Genomic DNA, 21,089 nt, shown 5'->3' on the forward strand with positions numbered 1-21,089 from the left:
ACATGCCTGTGGACACGACCGTCAAGCCAGCCTGAAATCGCTCATGTTGGATTCCCAATGGAAAATTCTGCTGAAATCTTTCTCTCCTCCTTCCCCAATCCCCGAGGAAAAAGTAATTAAACCAAACGGCCTTTTCTAGTAGAGGAGGATCAGGGCTAAAAGAAACACCCCTCTGCCAAATGTTAACCATCTTCCCAGTCAAGCTTTCCGTGCTCGACAATTTTATTTTCTGTCCTCTCCTTTTTTGGACCGTTCATTCCTTGACCATGTTCCTTTCTCTCCTTCCATCCCCTCACTGCTTTCTCCTCTTCTTCCTGCAGGTGAACACTTTCCAGATAGTCCTCATCACAGATGGCAAGCTCTCCTTCACCATCTTCAATTATGAGTCCATCACCTGGACCACGGGTATGCACGCCAGCAGTGGGGGGGACTTTGCTGGGCTTGGCGGCATCGCGGCTCAGGTAAGCAGTGAACACAGTCCGTTGCTCCCAGGTAGCACATGAGCCCTAAGAGCCCATTGCTGCTATTTGTTTTTACTAGACTTTTTATTTGTTACTGGCAGCACAAAGCAGCCAAGGGATTTTTGGTGGTGACTCTGTTTCTCCCTCCCCTTGCTTTTTTTTTTTAAAAGTTCTTAAATATCCATGTGTTCTCTCATTCCCAAAGCTGAGACCATATAGGGGACTTTGTTATAATGAAACCACAGTTCTTTTCCTTGGCTGCTGCCTCGTAGTTCCTTTTCCTTCCTAACCTCAGACTTTAAGAGCAGTTCGGCAGCTGCTGCAGCCAGCACAGCTTTCACTTGTATTTTTATTTCATCGTTGCGTGTGTTGTTGTGTTTAAGAAGAAAAAAAGAAAAGCAGTACCCTTTCGGATGTGTGAATTTACCACCAGTTGATCTGTCCTTGGCTCCCTGCCTGCAAGTCTGCAGCAAGCAGGAAATTGCAGGTGTAAAGGAAACGGACACGTTTTGAATCCCAGAATTCAGTAGTGCGGATTTTATGGATGTAAACAGAACAGTAACCGCACGCCTTGGAAAGTGGACAGCACTCCAGGAACACCCCACCCTCACACCAGCCAAAGAGAAGTGGAAGTCTCAAGGAAAAAAAAAAAAGAAGAAGAAAAAAACCTCCCTCGCCCAGTGTCAGTCTGTGAGTGAGTCTGCAGGAGCGTGCTGCAAGCTGGGCCCAGAGCGGCCAAGCAGCCCGTTGGCCCGGGCTAGCTGAGCTGCGCTCCCCGACTCGCTTCCACCCAGCGTGTCTGGGCCTTGCCCGGGCTCCCCTTGTGTGTGCAGGGTGCCAGCTGCAGAGGAGGGCGAAGAGAGAAGGAACGGCGTGTAATCTTTCCAGGGAATAGTTCATCCTCGTGCGGCAAACGCAGGCAGCCGCCGGGTTCCCTTTGCAGGGCTACCGCACGCGGGGAGGGACGGAGTGAGCCGGCTGGCCGCTGCGCCTTTGCTTTTACGCCCAGTTGTCGTCCCTGCGTGTGGATGAGGCTGATCACGCAGTCACCGTGTAGCTGAGGTTGGAAACGATCTCTGGAGATCATTTAGTGCAACCCGCCTGCTCCCATTAGGGTCAGCTGGAGCAGGCTGATGTGGTGCTCCCTCTGCTCGTGGGCGCACCAGGTCCCCTCGCGGCAGGAAGGATTACGTCCCCGTGCTGTGGTTTGTACCGCTCTCACCGGGAAAGTGCTGGTGAGGTCCAGGTGGGAAATTGCCAGGCCAGACAAACTGGTCAGGCTGATCTGTGATCCACCTTGCGTGAAGGAGCCCTCCCAGTGTCTCATGGCCACAAGTGTCCCCATCATGCACTAGACAGCCCTGCCATGGCAGAAGGGGCCTCCCTGCCGGGACAGAAGAAGATCAAAGAAGTCTGGGTGGTAACAGTCTCGCGTGGTCCCTGCAGATACCCCATCTGAACAAGCGTTGTGCTGGGGATCCCGTGGCCCTGGTGCCAAACGAACAGGTTGGCGATCCCCTCAAGCAGGGCCGTGATGCTGCCAGCGGAGAAGCTGAGCTCCCGCGGTGAAGAGCCCTCTCGCCTCCACCCACCTGTGTCCATTTTCTTATACTGATGTCTTTTTCCTCTCTGCCCTTGTCCTCCCAGGCAGGTTTTAACGCTGGTGATGGAAAGCGCTACTTCAACATCCCCGGATCCCGCACTGACGACATCGCTGACGTGGAGATGACGACAAATGTGGGTATCCCCGGGCGCTGGGTGTTCAGAATCGATGATGCCCAGGTGCAAGTGGGGGGCTGCAGCAATACAAGTAAGAGGACAGCAGTTAGGTTTATTTAACACCCAACCCAACCCCAAACTGTTCTCCAGCCCTGTCTTTCCCTGCCTCGACCCCCACCCCCATCTCCCTCCCCAAGGGGAGAGAGCAGCAACCTGTGGGATGGAGGAGACAGCTCAAAGGGCTTGGGGTGGGAGGGGAGGCAGTGGTGGGGAGACCATCCTTGGAGCCGCCAGCCCCGTGCGTGGCTGCAGGAAGCCCACAGGGCATCAGTGGTGTGCCACAACCAGTGGGAGCTGTTTCCCCACTGCTTTATGTCCTGGGGTTGCCAAGCTTGTTTGGGGCCCGGCCATTTGTGCTGCGGTCAGTCACGTTGGGAGGCTGTGGCTGAGCGTGGCTCTCTGGGGGTGGCAGGGATTGGTGACAAGGAGCCCTGGAGAGTGACAGTACAGAGCTGTGCCCAGAGGAGAAACACTGATCTAACTGAGGAAGAGGCAGGGCCATGGTCAACCCCAGCCAAGGCACAGAAGTGGGGAGAACTTCTCCCTTCTTGCTACCAGGCTGAATCAGGCCTGTCTTCATGGTGGGCCTGAAGTGACCAAATGGCCAGCCCTCTTCCCAGGGTCTGAGGAAGAGCTGGGGCTGGGAGGAGGCTGGCCCCGCACGTGCCGTGGCGAGAGGCTGCACCCAAAGGCTACCTCTGTACTGGTACCCCAGGATTAGAAAGGGGCTGAAAAAGCAAATGGGGAGGGAAAGGAAATCTTCAAGATAAAATCAGGGGCAGCAATGCATGAGGAGCAAGGAGGGATGCTGGGGAGGAGGTTGAGGCACACGTATGGGATTTTATGGGCCCCACAGCCAGGGCAAAGCACGCAGGGCCAGCACCCTCAGGAAGGTTGGACCGCCCCAGCCTTAGACAACCCGTCCCGCAGGCACAGAGACCTCAGAGTGACTCCTGCCCGGGGACCCTGGCAGTGAGCAGTGCGGAGGGCAGAGCCTTCAGCCGTGCCCCACAGCAGCCCCTGGGGCTCCAGCGGGGCTGCCTGGCCTTGGCGGGGGATCCGGGAGCGTGGCCAAAGGAGGGTGGGTGGGCGTCGCGGGAGGGCCGGGCCGCGCTCCGTGGCTGCCTGCCTGCCTCGGGGCTCTCCCAACACATCCCTGTGGAGCCACTGACCTCCCGTTCCTTGTCCCTGTTCCACCCTGGCTGTGTTTTCTTACCTGCTAATCTACGTGTGTTTTGTGTTACCTGTGGGTTTGCTTTATACAGGTTCCCCTGTCCCTCCCTCCCTTCAGCCCGGGTGATAAGCAAGGGCTGGCCGTGTCCCCTCCATCCTGCGGGGCGGCTCCCCACGGAGCTCACCCTGCAAACCCCCGTGCCTCTCCCCCGGTGCGGCAGCAATAAGAGCATTTACCTCCCTCACAGGGAGCCTGCGAGGAGCAAATCCTGCCCCGCCACGAGGCCCTCAGCCCCTGAGGGCTTCCTAAGCACCCTAGAGAGCCAGGTTATGAGAGCGAACCTCACGCACAGACAGCGCGGCACTGCCGGGGGCCTGCGAATGGTGCTGGAGAAGGGGCTGGACGGACACGGGGACAGACCCCCGGTGCTCGCCTTGCCGCAGGGCAGCGCGTGAGCCCTCCCGAGGGCATGCCGTTAATGAAGGGCCCGCTTGTCTCCCCAGCCTCCGTGTGCCTGACACTGCGGCCCTGCGTGAACGGGGGGAAGTGTATTGAGGACTGCATCACAGGGAATCCCTCCTACACCTGCTCTTGCCTAGCAGGCTTTACGGGAAAGAGGTGTCATATAGGTGAGTGCCGCCTCCGCCTTTGAGCCCTCATCTCTGTCCTTCTGCTTCGAGGGCCTCGCAGCAATCTCCCCTACCTGCGCTGCCCCGGCAGTCTGGAGGCAGCAGGGTCCATCCCTGTCTGCCTGGTTCATGCCTTCCAGCCAGCATCACCACTTGCAGCAGGGTCATTGCTGCCAGTCTGTATTTTCCTGTGGCTGCTGCTTTCTCTGCCAGGAGGAAGCTCTCGCTGAGCTCCTGTCCTCCCCTCACTGCTCTTTTTCAGATGTGGACGAGTGCCTCTCCCACCCATGTCAAAATGGAGCCACCTGCATCAACAATGTCAACAGCTTCAGCTGCTCCTGCCCTCCGGGCTTCAAAGGTGCCAGCTGCGAGATCGGTGAGTGAAGGGCGCTTGGGCAGCCCTGCACACAGACATGGCAGCGGAGCGGAGCGGGTCAGGGCGGGCTCTTCCCTGCGCTTGGAGAGATCAGCGTCCATCGTCCCAGCGGGCGGGAGGGGTGGGACTGCTGGGCATCCTCGCTCTGGCTGTAGGTGCTGTGTTGCCTCCTGCCTGCAGAGTCCGGGCCTGAAGGCATCTGGGGCCTGGGAAGGTGTATCCAGCTGCACGAGAAGGAGACGCCTGTGCCTTGGTGCCTTCTCTTTGTAACCGGATGCTGTGCAAATGGATACACGGGAAAAGCTCGGGGCTGTGATGCCAGGCTCAGCTCCAGAGGCAGCACAGAGGCAACCAAATGGCCTGTTCTCAGGTGCCTGCTATTCAAGGGGGCTGTGCCCCCTTAATATCACCTCTCTGCCGGGCCCGCTGTTGGTGCCTGTAGGTGGGGAGGGCAGAGCAGGGTTTGTCTGGGTGGGCTGGGGAAGGGTAACTCTTGGGCACTTTCTAAGAGTCCAGACTAAGGGATGACAGCCAGATCTTCTCCTGCAGCCTTTCTGTCCTGGTAGTGGCCAGCTGCTGGTAGACCCGTGAGTGTCTGTAGAAAAGGGTCTGCTTGCTATGGAAAGCCCCGGACTGGGGGGTACTGCTGCTCTGGGGAGGCTCTTAGATCCCAGGGTTCATGCGGCCGGCGGGAGCTGTGCTGAGCGCTGCGACAGGCTCAGAGCGCCGCAATCTTGGATTTCAGCTTGCTGAAAGCAAAGGAAACTTTGCTCTGGCTGTGAGTGCTTCCTGCCGCTGGCAGCCTGCTCCGAGGAGAGCTCATCTCGGCATTGCTGCGGGAAACTCTCCCCGCCACCTCTCCCTTATTGAAACAAGCTGGCTGTTAGTACTTAAACAGAAGTCTCAGAGGCCCCGCTCTCTGCGAGGCTTTCACAGGTGACAGTTTGGTCCTGAGCCCTTTGAAGTCGCTGGCAACTAGCCCAGTCTCCTTACAGCCTTGCGCCCAGCTCACCTCCCGATGAGTCAGTGTTAATCCAGACAGCAACATCACCAGGGAAAAAAAGTCGTCTACCCGGCCCTCACAGCACCTCTCCGCTCCTGCGGGCGTGGGGACAGCAGCGAGGGCCGGTTTCCAAAGTGCTCGGTGAGCACTCGGCGGAGCGGGAGCCAGATTTCCACAAGAGCAGATGGAAGTCTAGGTACCGCAAGCGGGAGAGGAGAGGCGAGGGCAGCGTCTGTGAGCTCTGCTGCCGGGATTCCCGGGAGCTGCCGCAGAGCCCGCAGCCCAGGCCCGCGATGGCCTGCTTCCCCCGCCGTCGGCCTCCGCTCGCCGCCGGGAAGTGCTGCCAAGCGTTTGGCTCCCAGCGAGCCTCTCTTCTGGTGGAGAAGGAGTGCAGCGAGTTTACTTTTGGGGAAGGGAGAGAGAAACACCCGGTGTCTTGCACCAGCATCCAAGAAGAGAAGCTGGATGAAAGGGCTGCGCTGTCCAAGGGAGGGTTCTTGTCCAGTGTGTGGTGCCAACTGTGTGCTGTGCCTGGCTCTTCCCACCTTGCACATCCCGAGCCAGGCTTCGCGGGAGCAAGGGCGACGGGGAGAACGTGCTGGGAAGGCACAGAGTTTGCTGGAAAGAGCTCCAGCTCAGGACACAAGTGGCGTCCCCCGTTGCAGTATGTTTTGGGCAGCTCGGATTTGCTCCTGCTGCAGCAAGCAGAGTGGGAGGCACAGCACCTCTCCCCGCTCTCGGGGCCTCTGCTTGCGGTGGGCTGGGTGTTGCAGCCTGGGTCCGTGGCCTCACTAGCAGAGGATGTTTTGCGCTGGTCCTGCGCCTGGATTTATTCCCCCCTCTTTTCTTTGGTGTCCCACTGCAGAAGAGTCGCCGTGTGAAACCAAGGTGTGCCAGAATGGCGGGAAGTGCCAGGTGGCAAACGGGACCGCAGTGTGCTTGTGTCAGCCGGGATACGCGGGAGAAGACTGCCAGACAGGTGGGGACCGGCGGGCAGGATCAGGCACAGGAGGGCACGTGACATCTCATGCTTCAGCATGCTGCCTTCCCTCCCCAGCTTCACTGTCTGGCCTTGTTCCTCTACCCCTAGCTGTAGTTTTGGAAGTGTAGAGGTCTTCATTGCTGTTTACATGGCATTGATTTTGCAGTGCACTGGCTTCCCCCCTTCCAGCCTAAAGCGCTATCCTTGTCTGCCACCACTGACAAGCAGAGAGTCCTAGGGGAGAGAAGCGGTAGAGCTTGCAGCCCACGGATGAGAGTCAGGAGCAAAAGAGATGATGGCTGCCTGAGAGGGACGTGATAGGGAGGACAGGATGGTCCCCAGGAGTGAGAAGGACAGCATCTGGGAAAGGCAGGGCAACGTCCGGGTGCCTCTGCAAGAGCGTTCAGGGTTGTTCCCTTCGAGGCAGTACTGAAAGAGAAACAGCCTGGCAATCTGGTGCCTGGCAGATGGTTTAAATTCCAGCAAGACTGAGGGGAAGTGTGTTAACACCCTGCCCCAGCGTGCTGACCAAGCAAGCAACAAAACAGTCCAGAGCTCCGTACGTCTGCGGGCAGCCGGTGTTCCTAGACGGCTGGCTGGGCGGCGTGCGGGGCGGCGGGGAGGTTCAGTGCTCCCCACGGGCCCTGCAGCACGCGCAGGGCGGGAGAGGGAGGCATTCCCCAGGGCAGCTCCCTGGGAAAGCACTCTTGTCCGGCTATGTCCAGCGGTAAGAGCCAGGACAGGAGCAGCTAGCGAGAGCTGGCAGCAGGCCGATGTTTGAGCGCGTGTCTGATCGGTCCTTCCTGCCTTCCCTTGCAGACGTGAACGAGTGCGAATCCAGCCCGTGCCTGAACGGAGGGCACTGTGTCGACCTGGTTGATAACTACACGTGCGTGTGCCTGGAGCCCTTCGTGGGACAGCGCTGCGAAATAGGTGCTTGATCCCTCCTGCTCCCGGGGCAGCCCGTGGTAGGGGCTGAGGCTTCGTCCCCAGGGCCTCGCCGGCCCTCTTGGCCCGTGCAGCCGCTCTCTGGGGACCCGGCCTGCAGCGCGGCTCTGCTCACTGCTTTCTCCCTTTTAGATCCTTCCTCCTGCGAGGACCGGAGCTGCAGGAACCGGCAGACATGCAACTACATCCGTCCTGGACGCTACATCTGCACGTGTTCCCCGGGTTATTACGGCAACAACTGCCAATATGGTGAGCAGAGAAGCACCTCATCGGCTAGTGTGGGCCAAAGCAGCTTGGCCGCAGGGGTCTAGAAAGACTGGAAAGAGGCTTCTTCAGCCATAGGTCCTGCCGAAAGCCTTGCTTGTTGGAGCGCTGGTAGGCAGCAAGCACAGCGGGGTTGTGGTGGGGCCTGGGGTGAACTTCCTTCCTTCACGGCTGCCCGGTCGTAGTGACTTGCAGACCATTTGGAAAGAGGCATCCCTGACATTAAGCTGTCAGACCAGATTTGCTCCATGTACCCTGGGAACAGGGTGTTGTAGCCCCAGGCTGAGACTTCTCCAGCTCAAGCTCTTTTCTGCCCACAGGTGGGCCCCGGGTGCCCAGCGCCTGCCTCTCCAACCCGTGCCAGAACGAGGGCAGCTGCCTGGAAATGGAGCAGGGCTACGTCTGTGAATGCCGGGAGGGCTACACTGGGCAGGACTGTCGTGACAGTGAGTACCTCGGGTCTTTCCAGTGGGTTGTCACATCTCTAGGGAAGCCCTTCCAGGCGGGTTTGCCTGTTGCCTAGCAAGAAGCAGCCCCAGCAGAGCCCATACGTGGCTCCTGGGCTGAACAGTGGTCCGTATCTCTGAGGAGAGAGGCTGCTAGCACAGCACCTCTTAGCAAGGTAGCACCTGGACATCTGATGAGGCTTGTTGCTGCAGTTCACCTAAACTCCCCTCCCAGGTGACATCCCGCAGTGTCACTCAGCTGCCCAGCCCCATGAATACAAGCCCAGCAGACGGGATCCTGGAGAGCTCCCTTCTCATCTCTTACAGAGCTGTCCGAGGGCTGCGAGTGCCGCAACGGGGGCAGCTGTCTGGAGGGGAATGTCACCATCTGCCAGTGCCCACCAGGGTATTTCGGTCTCCTTTGTGAATTCGGTAGGTGAGGACTTCTTGCTCCGTGCTCAGACTTTGTGTTTGCTCCCTCTCCTGGATGTTAAAGCCAGCCAGACTCCAGGCAAGCACTGGATGTCTCAGTCTGTGCCCAAAGCTAGCACAGTGCCTCCGTGCCATGGAGTTGCTCTGAATCTGAGCCACATATGCAAGATGAGGCTGGGGAATACTGTCATAGAAACACCTCATGGTGAGGAAACGACGCCTCTGTCGCTCCACCTTGAGCTGTGCCTTTTCCCAACCACTGGACACAGCCTAGCTTCTCCCCACGGAGAAGGAAACTGTAGCCTTCAGACATGCTAGCTCCAGAGCTCTCTGGGCATCCAGAATAGCCCTCGCCATTTGCGTGGGCTGCAAGGTGGGGACACCTCTCCCAACTCTGCAGTTAAGAAACTCCTGTTGCTGGCCTGTTTCTGGCCAGGAAGCACTGGCTGCTGCGTTGTCGTTCTGCCAAGATTTAGCTAACAGAGGCATGGTCTTGCTGTGTCTTCTTGCAGAAGTGACTGCCACACCGTGCAACGTGAACACGCAGTGTCCGGACGGCGGGTACTGCATGGAATATGGCGGGAGCTACCTGTGCGTGTGCCACACGGACTACGGCACCAACCACAGTGAGTCTGCTCAGCAGGGACACCGCAGCGGGGCGTGTGTGTGCGAAATCCGGGGGTAAGCACAGGGCTTATCCTGCGTGGGGCGAAAGTGGCCGCAGGAGCTGTACCAGGGGAGAGGGCGGAGTTGAGGTCAGGGAAATCAGGGCTGGTGTTTGCTGGGGGACACGAGTACTACTTGATTAGCACTGACCACAGCCCACCTCCATGCCTGCACCCCCAGCAGCGTGGGCTGGCTGGAGTGAGCTGTGGCCAGGTCGGTTGAGGAGCAGATGAAATGCACCCGTGGGCGGGATCCTGTTCAAAGCTAATCTGCACATTACCCAGGGGAGCAGCTCTCGCACGCTGCTCATACGTCCTCTGTGACACCCTGTGTCTGGCTTTGCAGCGATGCCATCCCCCTGCGACTCGGAGCCCTGCCTGAACGGGGGGTCCTGCGAGGTTAATGACGACTCCTACACCTGCGAGTGTCCTCGAGGCTTCCTCGGCAAGCACTGTGAGAAAGGTACCCAACACAAAGCCCCCCTGTTCGTGTGGGGAACTGCAGGCGGGTGGGAGAAGAGCTTGGCCCCATGTTGGCATCCACGGAAAACAAGTGAGCGCACACCAAACTGAGGCTGGAACAGAGGGCAAATTGGGTCGTCCCATCTCACAGAGTGGAGCGAGGATTGCCTGGCTCCTCTCCGGGGCCCCTGATGGTTGCAGCAGCCAGTCCGGTTGCCTGCATTTCCCATACCATGGGTGGCTCTCAAGCCATTGGTGTTCAAGCCTTTTACTTGCCTGAGCTACAGGCCTCAGGAGCAGCAAGGAGTCCCCTAGCACCTGCAATGGCTCCGTGGTCCCCGAGGCCCCAGCACACATCTCTACATAGCAGTCACTTTAGTTGCTGCTGGGGTAGGAGCCAGATGTTGTTTCAGAGCAACACTAAGCCCAGGCTAGGAGGGAGCAGGACTGGCCATGCTTTCAAACCCAAAGGGTGAACCCAGGCTTGCTTGGACCCTTTGCCAACGTGGTCTAGTGTTCCTCGGTGCTGTGAGATTTGGGTGTGCTCAGCTTTTTCTGTTAGACCGAGCAAGTGGCCAGGCGGGTTTCAGCAGGGTGTCTGGGTCACTGGCTGGAAGAAGTGGCCCTTGAGGTGTAGGAACTGCCCACTGGCACTTCAGGAAGGGCCAACTCCTGCTCTCCATGCTCTCTCCGCAGCCAAGCCGCGGCTCTGCAGCACTGCGCCTTGTCGCAACGGGGGCACCTGCAAGGAGGCCGATGGCGAATACCACTGCGCCTGCCCCTACCGCTTCACCGGCAAGCACTGTGAGATAGGTACTGCCTGCAAGTACCTGGTACTCCGGCTACCTCCCTCACCGGGGAGGAGGGAGATGGCATCGTCCTGCTCGCTGCTTAACTTCCCTCGTGCCCTGTGCCCGCAGGTAAACCAGACCCCTGCGCCTCAGGGCCCTGTCAGAACGGGGGCACCTGCTTCCACTACATCGGCAAGTACAAGTGCGACTGTCCCCCCGGGTACTCCGGACGGCACTGTGAGATCGGTACGTGGGGAGATGAACTGGGTGCCCCAAGTGACGGGGGCTTGGGAGGGAGAAGGGGCCCTATAACTTAAACCAGGCTGGGGCTGCAGAGAATAGCCCTGCAGACCCTGCTCCTGCTGCGGAACAGGGCGACACTGGTTTGAGGGGGGAAGGTGATAATTCTCATTTCTGGGCTCTGCCAGCTCTACACCCATAGCAATTTTTTCTGCTCTTCCTCCAGTGCCTTCTCCATGCTTCCTGAGCCCCTGTGAAAACGGCGCTACCTGCAAGGACCTTGGCGGGGACTACGCTTGCACGTGTCCCGTGGGCTACGTGGGGAAGCACTGCCAGTCTGGTAAGGGCCCTGCTCCTGCCACCGCCAGCCAGGAGCTCTGGGCGCTTCTGCCACGTTCGCTCACACCCCTGTGTCTCCGCAGAGATCGACTGCGGTGTCCCCAACGAGGTGAAGCACGCCCAGGCCTCCTTCAACTCCACCAAGGTGGGCTCGCTGGCCGAATACCAGTGCGAGCTGGGCTACACCCTCAGCCAGCACAACAACCCCCGCGTCTGCCGTTTGCAGGGTGTTTGGAGCGACCCACCGGAGTGTGACGGTAAGGAGCACTGGGAAGTAGCCGAGCACTTGGGGCGCCTGTCCCAGCAGGCTGCTGCCCAATCCCATGTCCATGCTTGTTACCCTGGTCCCCGGGCCAGTACTCTGGTCCTCCCCTCCCCACGTCTGTGGGCACAGCTTTTGGAGCACCCCACAGCCTCCCAGGTACTTTCCTGCCTCTAACTGGCTCTCTTCTGCCCCAAATCCTGCAGAGATTGATGAGTGCAGGTCCCAGCCCTGTCTGAACGGTGGCCTGTGCAAGGACCGCATTGCCGAGTTCCTGTGTGTGTGTGAGCCAGGATACACAGGCCACCACTGTGAGTTGGGTAAGAGAACGTGAAGAATACGCTCTGGGGCCACGATGAGTGGGGGAGGAAGAGTCCCGGCTTCCGTGGGTGACCGTAACAAATCCTTCCTCATCCACCGTCCCGTAGGGAACAGTGGCAGGGTGTGAGTTACATGTTCAGGAGCTGGACTGCCTAGGTTGTGTGCACCAGCTTGAATCTCCTGCCTGCGTCTGATTAGCCTGTGGTGAGACCTCGTCTCCTGGAACCAAAGTGTTCCCCTGTGTGAAGGGATCCTGCAGCCAGCTCCAAGATGTGTTAGCAGGGAGACACTGCTCCAGATCAAGTAGAGGAGTAGCCGAGGCTGTGAAGGGCACGCGTGCTACTTGAGTGTTGCCCACCCACGCTAGTGGATGCTGCATGGGCATCTCCATTGCTGACAGGGCTGAGCTGCTCAAAGCCTGCAGTCCCAGGGGAACTGGGCCCAGATCCCTTGGACAGCTTTAAAGTGCCTCCCTCACCCCCAGATTCCTGCTCCTCACAGCAGAGTTTCCTGGAGAACATTTCCGATGTGATACTCTTCATTAAATGTGTTGAGAGTGCCTGAAGAAGCCCCAGATTTCACGGTCTGGGTGAGAAGTGTCCCACATGGCTACAAAGTTATTGGCCAAGGAGGGAGATGCTGATAAAACAGCTTGAAATGGTGTCTCTCTGTGGGGCAGAACAAGAGAGCATTCCCACCACGGCAGTTCCTGACACTCGCACACGTGTGTGTGTGTGCGTTTGTGGGCACAGGAATAGGGCTGTTCCTGGCTGTCAGGGTCAAGTAACAAGTCATTCGGGGAGGGTCTGTGCCCTGCAGCAGAAACACTGTCTCTCCAAACGTTCCTCCCCTGCTGCTGGCCGGCACTGGCCCCGTTTCTGCTCTGAACCAGCGCGTTCCCTGCCACCTCTCAACAGAAATCAATGAATGCCAGTCAGACCCCTGCAAGAACGGCGGGACTTGCAGGGACCTCCTGGGGTCCTTCACTTGCCACTGTCCCGAGGGCTTCGTGGGCACCCAGTGTGAAACAGGTAGGGACTTCACAGAGCAGGGCCCTTCCTGGGAGTGCTAGAGGCTGTAATGGGGGCAAACCCCAGTGAGGGGACACAGCCAGGGCCTGCAGCAAGGCAGATCACTGGTAGCTGGTCCTGGGAACCCCGCGGCTGATGTTCGATCTCAGCCAGCCCTAATGGATGATGCCGGGGGCACCTTGGCCTGAAGGGGCTCCTGTCTCCCCACGTGCTGGCTGCTTGTGGCTGCTTACCCATGGCTTCTCTCCACTCGGAGCATGGCCAAAACCAGTTCAGCCTGCCCTGGAGGGTTCTCCAGTGGGGAGGGAACGGCCCAAGAGGAGGTCTCTGTCCGTCAGCTATGATCTACTTCCAAAGACTTTACTCCCACTCACAGCATCTGGGGGGGACAAGGCCACCGTGGCACTGAGCCAGGGACTGTGGGTGCTGCAGGCCTTGCTGTGGGCGGGTGTGAGGGGCCAACAGGCCGCCTTTGCGAGCTGTATCTACCCTCGGGTTGCCCAGCTGTCCCTCTGCCGTCTCGGGAGGTCACTGCTCTGGCTCACGCTTTGGCGGTGGCTCCTGTGTGCCAGGGCTGGGGGGGCCTTCTGCAGGCGCTTCACTGCGTGCCTCCTCTTGCCTCTAGAAGTGGACGCCTGCGAGTCAGGCCCTTGCCAAAACGGAGGGGACTGTGAAAGCTTTGGAGGCTCCTACCTGTGTGTTTGCCCGGAGGGTTTCTTCGGCTATCACTGCGAGACAGGTGAGGCAGGCTGGAGGTGGGCAGAGGTACTCGGCAGCTCCCTGGGCCCCGCGCGGGCTGGCCGGCAGCTGCTCAGGCCTCCGATGACGTTCGCGCCGCCGGGTCTCGCTCTCCTCCCGCAGCCAGCGACCCTTGCTTCTCCAGCCCGTGTGGGAGCAGAGGCTACTGTCTGGCCAGCAATGGGAGCCATAGCTGCACCTGCAAAGTGAGCTACACAGGCAAGAGCTGCGAAAAAGGTAAAGGCCCTGAGCAGCGGCACCAGGACACGGTGAGGGGCTTGACGCCAGCGTGCCTGCCCTGCCCAGCGGTGGCCGTGGCTCCCACTGCCAAGGGGCTCACGCTGGGGCTGGGCCACCCGTTCTCAGAGACCCGAAAGCTCGGCCATCGGGGACCGGCAGCTCTCCTCAACGTGGGCAGAGCTTGGAGCTCGCTCAGGCCCCATCGATTCTGAGGGCAGATGTCAGCAGGGCCCGATCGTGCTAGGTGCTGGGCAAGTCCTGGAGGTGCTGGGGTGAGCACGAGGGCTTTAGGCACAGGAACGCCTGGGACAAGTCCCTCTGGGCTCCTGGCAGTGCCGGAGCAGCGTGGGTCAGCCTGCGCGAGGAAGCGGCTGTGCACCCACCTGCAGCGGAAGGTGCTCCCTCAGGAGCGGAGGCAAAGAAGTCTGATTAAAGCCTCCAGCTGGGAATAAAAGCATCCCTGGGGGGTCTCTAATTTGCTTTCACTGATCCCTGCGGGGAGTTAATGCAGAGGAACGTTGTCTGACGTGTCCCCGTGTAGACCAGGCTGGGAAGATAACAGACAGTGCGTGTGTGGCGAATGCTCACCTCTCAGCTCTGCCGCACGCTGGCTGTCCCAGCTCACCTCGGCTTTCCCTGGAGCCTGGGGTGTCCCCAAGCCCGCTTGGGTGGCAGGCTGTCCTGGAGCAGCCCCGGCACTTTCTGCACGTGCCCAGCACCCAGCACGACAGCCCGATTGCAGCTGGCACCCAAAGGGCCTTCTGCAAGGTGCAACGAGAGAGAAGGGGCCCTGGCCTTCGTCCCTGCTGCTCTGCATTTCGTTGCCGGGGTCTGTTCTCTAAAGATTTATGGCATTACCTCTCCCCTTTGCTTTTGCCCACACCCTGAAGAATTGCTGCCACCAACCTCATTAAAGGTGGAAAGGGTGGAGGACACTGGTGTGTTGATTTCTTGGCACCCGCCTGAGGACGCAGTCGCCAGGCAACTGATTGACGGCTACGCCGTGACGTACGTATCCTTCGACGGCTCTTACCGCAGGACAGATTTTGTGGACCGAAGTCGTTCTGCCCACCAATTGCGGGCACTAGCCTCCGGCAGAGCCTACAATATTTCTGTCTTTTCAGTCAAACGCAACGTGAACAACAAGAATGATATCAGCAGGCCTGTCATGCTCACCACGCGCACTAGTGAGTAGCGTCTTCAGGGGAATTCGGTTGTGAGTATGCACGCCCCGCACAGACACGTAGGCTCACGCGGGGACGCCGGGGCCCACCGCGGAGCTGCCGGCTCGCGCAGGCTGCTGGGCTTCCTTGCCGCCTCCAGGCCCGCCGGCTCCTGGCGCAGCCACGGGCCTTCCCTGGGCCTGGGCCAGACCCATCTGGATGGGGCACGTCTGGGGGTGCCGCCCGGAGACCCCGCTTTGCGCTTGGAGATTTTCTGCCGCCTCCAGCCTCCTGCGCCCGGGAGGTCTGCTCCAGCCTAAAGCCGGGCTCTCTCACGGGACGCAGCGTCCGTCCGGTGGCGCAGCCCCCAAGCCCAGGCAGAGGCCTTTAGAAGGCCCAGAGGCTTTTCCTTTTGCTTCGGTCAGGAAAAGCAGCATCTCGGAGAGTGATTAAACTCCTCGGGCCTCTCTGAGTGCCTCCCTGGAGGCTGCTAAGGCCGAGGGCACCGAGTGCTGTTTGGCAGGGAGCACCGGGTCAGGCGGCACCGCGGTGTCGCTTGCTGTGTATTACTGGGCCCAGGGAAGCGGCAGGATTTTGCAGCTCTGCCGCGCTGCTCAGTCGGGCTGGAGAGGTCCCTGCACGCGCTGGGCGCCGGGGCAGGAAAGCCTCTGCTGGCAAAAGTCACGTGGGTGAATCACCCTGATGCCCAGACGGGCTCGGCGTGGCAAAACGCCCGAAAAAGGGCTGAGGACTTGCACAAACCAGCAGAGTCCTCTGCTCCTCGGGGCATGGTGACATTGGGGCATGGCCAAACCAGCAGCGTGGTCATGATGCTGCCCCAAAGTGGGACGAGGACCCGGCTCTCCTCCCAGTCCCGTCCGGCCCCCTTTCTAGGCCAGACCGATACTGCTGTGCCCAGGTCTGTCTGCGAAGGGCTAGAGCAGGAATCGAGAGCAGGCGGAGGATGGAGGGGGTTAGACCTGCAAAAAAAGCCCTCGACCAAGAGGGTGAGCGCAGGGGGAAGCACGCAGGCCATGTGGCCTCCCCAGGGGGCTGAGAACGGGTAAAGCCACCTGCCTGCCCGGAGCGGCGAAACAGAGAGCCGGGCAAGGCGCCGGGCTGCCGCGGAGGTGCGGCTCCCGGCCACCGGATCTCTCGCGGTCTGCGATGGGGTTTGTGGCAGGCCAGGCCAGGCCAGTGCGCTGCGCCGGGTTCGACCCTGGCCTGCACGCGGCTGGCACGGAGGCCCGAGGTGGAGGCAGAGGGCACTGCAGGGAGCCCCCGCTGCCTGTTTGGGCAGCTCCGGCGGGCAGGGCACGCTCCCAGCTCCCAGGCCGGGGCGCTGAGGGTGGCAGGAGGCAGACAGGCAGACGAAAGCTCTTGCAGCCTGCCTTCGTCTCCCTTCCACCCACGCAGGCTGCCTGAGCGAGAGGGCACCGGCAGCCGCGGCGGAGGGACAAGGGCCCAGGCTGGCAGCGCTCCTGGTTCCCCTCTCGCGTGCACGGGCAGCCATGGGGAAAGGCCCAGCAGATGGTAGCAAGGCCAGCAGCTCAGAGCTGTTCCCCTCCAGCAAGTGCCTGGAGCGTCACCAGGCTGGCAGCTCTGCACTAGGAAAGCAGAGCTGGAAAGGCAGGCTAGGACCCCGGTGGCTGGCGCGGGAGAGGCAGGGGACGGGGAAAGGGACGTGGCAGCCCACACTTACCGGCTGCTGACCACAATGCTCTCGGCTTCTGCTCCCTGCTCACTCCGGCCAGGACCGCGTCCGGTGGAAGGCTTTGAGATCACGAACGTGACAGCCAGCACCATCACGGTGCAATGGGCTCTCCACCGGCTCAAGCACTCCACTGTTAGTAGGGTGCGTGTCTCCATCCGCCAGCCTGGTGACCTGGAAGACCGCACCGTGGAGCTGAACAGCAGCGTGGCCAAGTACACCTTCCTGTGAGTGCCGCGGGCAGCCCCGAGGGCAGGGGCGAGCTTGTGCTTGCCGGCACACGCTGGGGGAACGGGTGGTGACAGGCTAAGAAACTCATCTTGTCCCATCTCCCTCCTCCTCTCCAGGGACCTGCAGCCAGGAGAGAGGTACATTGTCCATGTCACGACACTGAGCGGCCTGGGGACTGAAGACCACCCCTCGGAGAGCCTGGCCTCAGCCCCCTTCCACGTGTGGACGAGTGAGTGGGGCCACGTGTGCCCTTAGCCTTGGGGTGGGCACTGGGTGCTCCCTCACCCCTGCGGAGGGGCTCGTCCCTACGTCCTCCCGGCAGAGCCTGGCTCTGGGCATGGAGCAGGGATCAGGATGGGTGCCAGGCGGCAGCCAGTAATGGGCAGCGGGAAAGGGCCACTTCCAGCTGCCGGGAGGAAAACGTGAGCAAGCTGCCAGCCCGCTGGGCGAGCACGGCGGGACCGGCGCTGGCAGCCCACGCAGCATCGGCTGCCTTTCTGGCCCTGTGCAGCCTCTTCCTGGCTGTGCCACGATGGCAGGATGCATCTTGGCACCAGCGCGGGCTGGAAACCACAGGGCACAACAGCAACCTGTGCTGGTGACATCCATCCCAGGCCCCTGGCTAAGCTTGGCCAGGACACCCAGACCAGAGGGGAGACACGGTCATCCTCTGGCACCCATGGAGGTGGCTCCACACCACTGTCAGCCCCAAGATAGATCCCAGAGCAGGCCAAGGTCTATCAGCACCATCCTGAGCACCCTGGTCTCCACACGGATTGCTGCTTCTCCCTGCCTGGACCCCAGCCCCCTTGGGTGCCCCCCACAGCACTGCTTCCAGGGGGGGCTGTGGGTAGGAGGGATGTGGGCAGCTGCCATGGCTTTGTGTCCCCTGGGAAGGGGAGGCGATGTGCCTGCACAGCCTCCCCCACCAGTTGTTGTTTGCAGCCCAAGACCAGCACGAGCTCAGCCCTTTGCGGAGCCCATATAGGCCTGATTCATCCTGTGATTTATGGCAGCCTGAGGGCGAGCGCCAAAGCCAGCTGCTAGTGTGGAGCAAGGCTTCTACACTGCTCCCCCTCGTTGCTCAGAGCTGGTGCTGCGTGGCCTCCTGGCCCCTGTTCCCGGCTGAAGCAGGATTGAGGCCTGGTGAGGGGCTTTGCAGGTGCAGCCAGGCCAAGTAGGGCCCTGTCAAGCTTGCACAGGGATGGTGGTGGTGTATAAGTAAACAGGGTGGTCGCTATTCAAGGACCCCTTTCCCTTCGCTTGCCTCCTGCTCCAGGACCTCTCCCCCCAAGAAACCTCACCGCCTCCCGCGTCGGCGCCACCTCCGTGTACATGACGTGGGAGCAGCCGCCTGCGGGCGCCGTGGAAGGGTACATCATCAACGTCACCACCGCCCAGAGCGTCAAGAGCCGCTACGTGCCCAACGGGAAGCTCGTGTCCTACACCGTGCGGGAGCTGCTCCCCGCGCAGCGGTACCGCCTGTCCGTGACGGCCGTGCAGAACACGGAGCAAGGCCAGGTGCACAGTGAGCCCATCCACCTCTACGTCACGACCCGTGAGTGCCCGGCGCGCTTTCCAGCCCTCCTGGGGAGCCCTGCACCGGGGCTGGGGTGGAGCAGGGCGGTAGCAGCTTTGCTGTGGCGAGAGGGAGGCAATGGGCTAATGGGGAAAGGCAAAGCTGATCAACCGAGAGCAGGAGAAATGGGGCCCGAGGAGTGCTGCTCCAGAAACAGGCGCCTGTGGCAGGCTGTTGGTGCGGGACGTAGGTCCCCTGCAACGGGAGGCAGCGGGTGTTTGATGCTGCCTCTGTCACCAACTCACAGAAGCAGAGTTACGGCTTGGTGGTGCTCCATGGGGGGAAGGACCAGCACGCAACCCAGGTGGTGGTGCGGGCGTGCAGAGGGTGTGCACACATTTCAGATGGCCATGATGCCTCCTGAGCACACCCGTCCCCAGAGAGCCCCAAAGGGCACACTGGGGACACGAGGGCCAGCCTGACGCTCCGTGTACTGTGCCGACTCGCTGCCCCACTCCAGCTAAGCCTAACCCTTTGTGGTCTGCAGTGCAGAGGGATGGGACTGCGGAAAGACGATGGAGCCAAGGTGGACATCCCCGGGTCCTGCGCAACAGGCTGCCCCCAGCCTTCCTGCCTGAACTCCGCTTACTCGCAGATCACGACACGGCTGAGGAGCCCTCGCCAGCCCCCAGGTAGGTGCTGGCCTGGCAGCAGCACCCACAGCCCTTCCATGAACACTTGGAGCAAGCGTAGCGAGGAGCAGGGCTGCACCATGAGCACAACACGCAGTGAGAAACCTGGTGCCAGCAGGGGACACATGCCCTCTCCAGCTCCCAAAGTACCACCAGAAATGATCTGTCCTTCCTCCTCCTTAATGGTGACAAAGCAGAGCCCCCGGCGCACTGATGCCAGTGTCATGCCATGCCCGCATCTGCCTGCGAGTGCTTTATCCAGCTGCTTCCCATGCTGGGCCCCGCAGTGCCTCATGCCCTCGCCACTGTCCTTTCCCAGGTTCACCGAGCTGGTGGACGGCAGAGGGAGGATCAGCGCCAGGTTCGGCACTTCGCTGAGCAAATCCATCACTGTGAAGACACGTAAGTGCTCTGCGCTCTTTCTAGCCCCGTCTGTCACCCAGGGCCAGGTCCTCCCTCCCTCCCTGCCAGGATAACAGGCGGCTGCGGGGTTAGGGGGTGGTGGAGGAGGGCAGGGCCCCAGCGCCTCTTCCTGGGCAGACCCAGCGTCTGTCCTGCTCACCAGAGCCCTCCCCAGTGAGAGGGATGACCCATGGGAGGAGACATGACTGAAGCCAGCAAGGAGGGGAGCTGGGCAGGGAAGCCCAGGACCAGCCCTTGGTTTGCCATGCCAGCAACCACGGGGATACGGACACCAGCCCAGGAGGTCCAGCCAGGTCCAGGAGCCCCACGCCGGGGGGTGGCCAAGGAGCCCAGCACACCCGAGGGCAGCCCAGGGCTCCCTGCACATCTCAGCTCTGCCCCAAGCAAGGGCCCCCTGGGAGGACGTGAGCAAGGGAGGACACAAAAGGGTAGCACCTTTGAAGGCAGCCAGGGTGAAGCAGCCATCCCAGTGGACTTGAGAGGCTTTAGCTCTGGCCCAGGTTAGAAGTAATGTTTAACCCTTTCTTTGCCTAGAGCCCGAGGCTCCAGTGAAGCTGGAGAACATCGAGGAGTCCAACCAGGGCAGCCAAGCGCTGCAGCTGCTCGAGGCAAAGAGCAAGAGTAAGTGTGGGGTGGGCACGGGCAGCAGGGACCCAGCTCAGGCCTAATCCCCAGCCCCGCCCCCGCCCCCCGCTACCGTCTCTGCAGAGCTGGCTCCGCAGACAGCCCTCCTGGGGTGGGAGGACAGCCACGGCCCTCACTACCAGCCTGCCCTCCTTGTGGCTGCTCTCCCTAGAGGCACATGGGCCCCAAGGGGCTCTCGTGGCACCCCTCTGCCAGCTCCCTGACCCCTGCTCGCTGCTCTCCCCAGGAGCACCGCAGCTCGCCAAGGTGCCGCTGGGGCTGAGCCCTTGGCCAGAGGCCGACAGCAGCACATGTGTTTTGCAGGCGACAGGCAGAACTGCTCCACAAACCCCTGCAAGAACGGAGGGACTTGCGTGAGAGGCGCCGAGTCCTACCACTGTGACTGCGGCCCCGGCTTCAAGGGCAGGCACTGCGAGCTCGGTGAGTGCCGCCCCGCTGCCAGAGGGCTGGGGCTCCCTTCTGCAGCCTGGGGACGTGGGCCAAGCCTGGCAGCTGTCCCAGCAGTAGGGTCCCCCACGCCACTGCTCACCACGCGCGCCCACTACCAGAACTGATGCTCACGGTGCCCACGGTCTGCTAGAGAAGGCCGTGCGGTGGCACAGGCGTAGAAGTGCAGGTCTGCTCGCCGGCTCTAGCTGAGCCTTCCCCCCGCTGCACCGGGCAGCCCGGGCTGGCAAAGGCAAGTCGTGCTCCTGCCCTGCCCCGCAGAGTTAGACCAGCACCCTGAGGCCGGGGCTCCGCTCCTCCTGGCGGGCCGGCTCCGAGCGAGGCCGAGCCCTGCCCTCCAGGACAGCGGTGGGGGAGCCGGGGGCCTCGCCAGGCACAGGCAGGCAGGACCAGAGGCGGGCTTGCTGATAGCTCCCCTCTCCTGTTCTCCAAGCAGCCTGCAAGAAGGTGCCACACTCGTGCACGCGGCTGTACTCGGAAACCAAGTCATTCCCCGTGTGGGAAGGAGGCATCTGCCACTACCTGTGAGTACTGCCTGCGGGTTGTGCTCCCTCTTCCCCTTGCGCTCGGAGGCCAGGGCTGAGGGTAGCTCCCTGCAGCCCTGCTCCGGGGAAGGGAGAGCGAGCGCGAGGCTGCCCCAGCGCCCGGCTGGCAGCTCCCGCGAGCCGCTGTGCC

The 21,089-nt window shown here is 61.2% G+C and overlaps 1 protein-coding gene across 5 annotated transcripts in view; it reads left to right on the top strand.

Annotated features, from left to right (window-relative positions):
- The window catches only part of SNED1 (sushi, nidogen and EGF like domains 1), a 39,937-nt gene that overhangs the window by 17,151 nt on the left and 1,697 nt on the right, over positions 1-21,089 (top strand). For 2 of the 5 annotated variants that reach the window (XM_026109342.2, XM_026109347.2), the window contains 28 exons: positions 321-461; positions 2,109-2,271; positions 3,918-4,043; positions 4,306-4,419; positions 6,288-6,401; positions 7,224-7,337; positions 7,485-7,601; positions 7,937-8,062; positions 8,390-8,494; positions 9,007-9,120; positions 9,506-9,622; positions 10,318-10,434; positions 10,542-10,658; positions 10,879-10,992; positions 11,075-11,248; positions 11,460-11,573; positions 12,492-12,605; positions 13,231-13,344; positions 13,467-13,580; positions 14,474-14,770; positions 16,501-16,684; positions 16,805-16,917; positions 17,968-18,246; positions 18,755-18,899; positions 19,219-19,301; positions 19,857-19,943; positions 20,271-20,387; positions 20,848-20,938. In XM_026109342.2, the coding sequence (XP_025965127.1) occupies positions 321-461; positions 2,109-2,271; positions 3,918-4,043; positions 4,306-4,419; positions 6,288-6,401; positions 7,224-7,337; positions 7,485-7,601; positions 7,937-8,062; positions 8,390-8,494; positions 9,007-9,120; positions 9,506-9,622; positions 10,318-10,434; positions 10,542-10,658; positions 10,879-10,992; positions 11,075-11,248; positions 11,460-11,573; positions 12,492-12,605; positions 13,231-13,344; positions 13,467-13,580; positions 14,474-14,770; positions 16,501-16,684; positions 16,805-16,917; positions 17,968-18,246; positions 18,755-18,899; positions 19,219-19,301; positions 19,857-19,943; positions 20,271-20,387; positions 20,848-20,938 (3,725 nt within the window). The remainder of the gene's footprint in view (positions 1-320; positions 462-2,108; positions 2,272-3,917; positions 4,044-4,305; positions 4,420-6,287; positions 6,402-7,223; positions 7,338-7,484; positions 7,602-7,936; positions 8,063-8,389; positions 8,495-9,006; positions 9,121-9,505; positions 9,623-10,317; positions 10,435-10,541; positions 10,659-10,878; positions 10,993-11,074; positions 11,249-11,459; positions 11,574-12,491; positions 12,606-13,230; positions 13,345-13,466; positions 13,581-14,473; positions 14,771-16,500; positions 16,685-16,804; positions 16,918-17,967; positions 18,247-18,754; positions 18,900-19,218; positions 19,302-19,856; positions 19,944-20,270; positions 20,388-20,847; positions 20,939-21,089) is intronic. The other 3 variants (XM_026109343.2, XM_026109346.2, XM_026109344.2) reach the window with 3 other exon arrangements.

The sequence above is a fragment of the Dromaius novaehollandiae genome, chromosome 9 (genome assembly GCF_036370855.1).
Source record: "Dromaius novaehollandiae isolate bDroNov1 chromosome 9, bDroNov1.hap1, whole genome shotgun sequence".
Taxonomy (NCBI): domain Eukaryota; kingdom Metazoa; phylum Chordata; class Aves; order Casuariiformes; family Dromaiidae; genus Dromaius; species Dromaius novaehollandiae.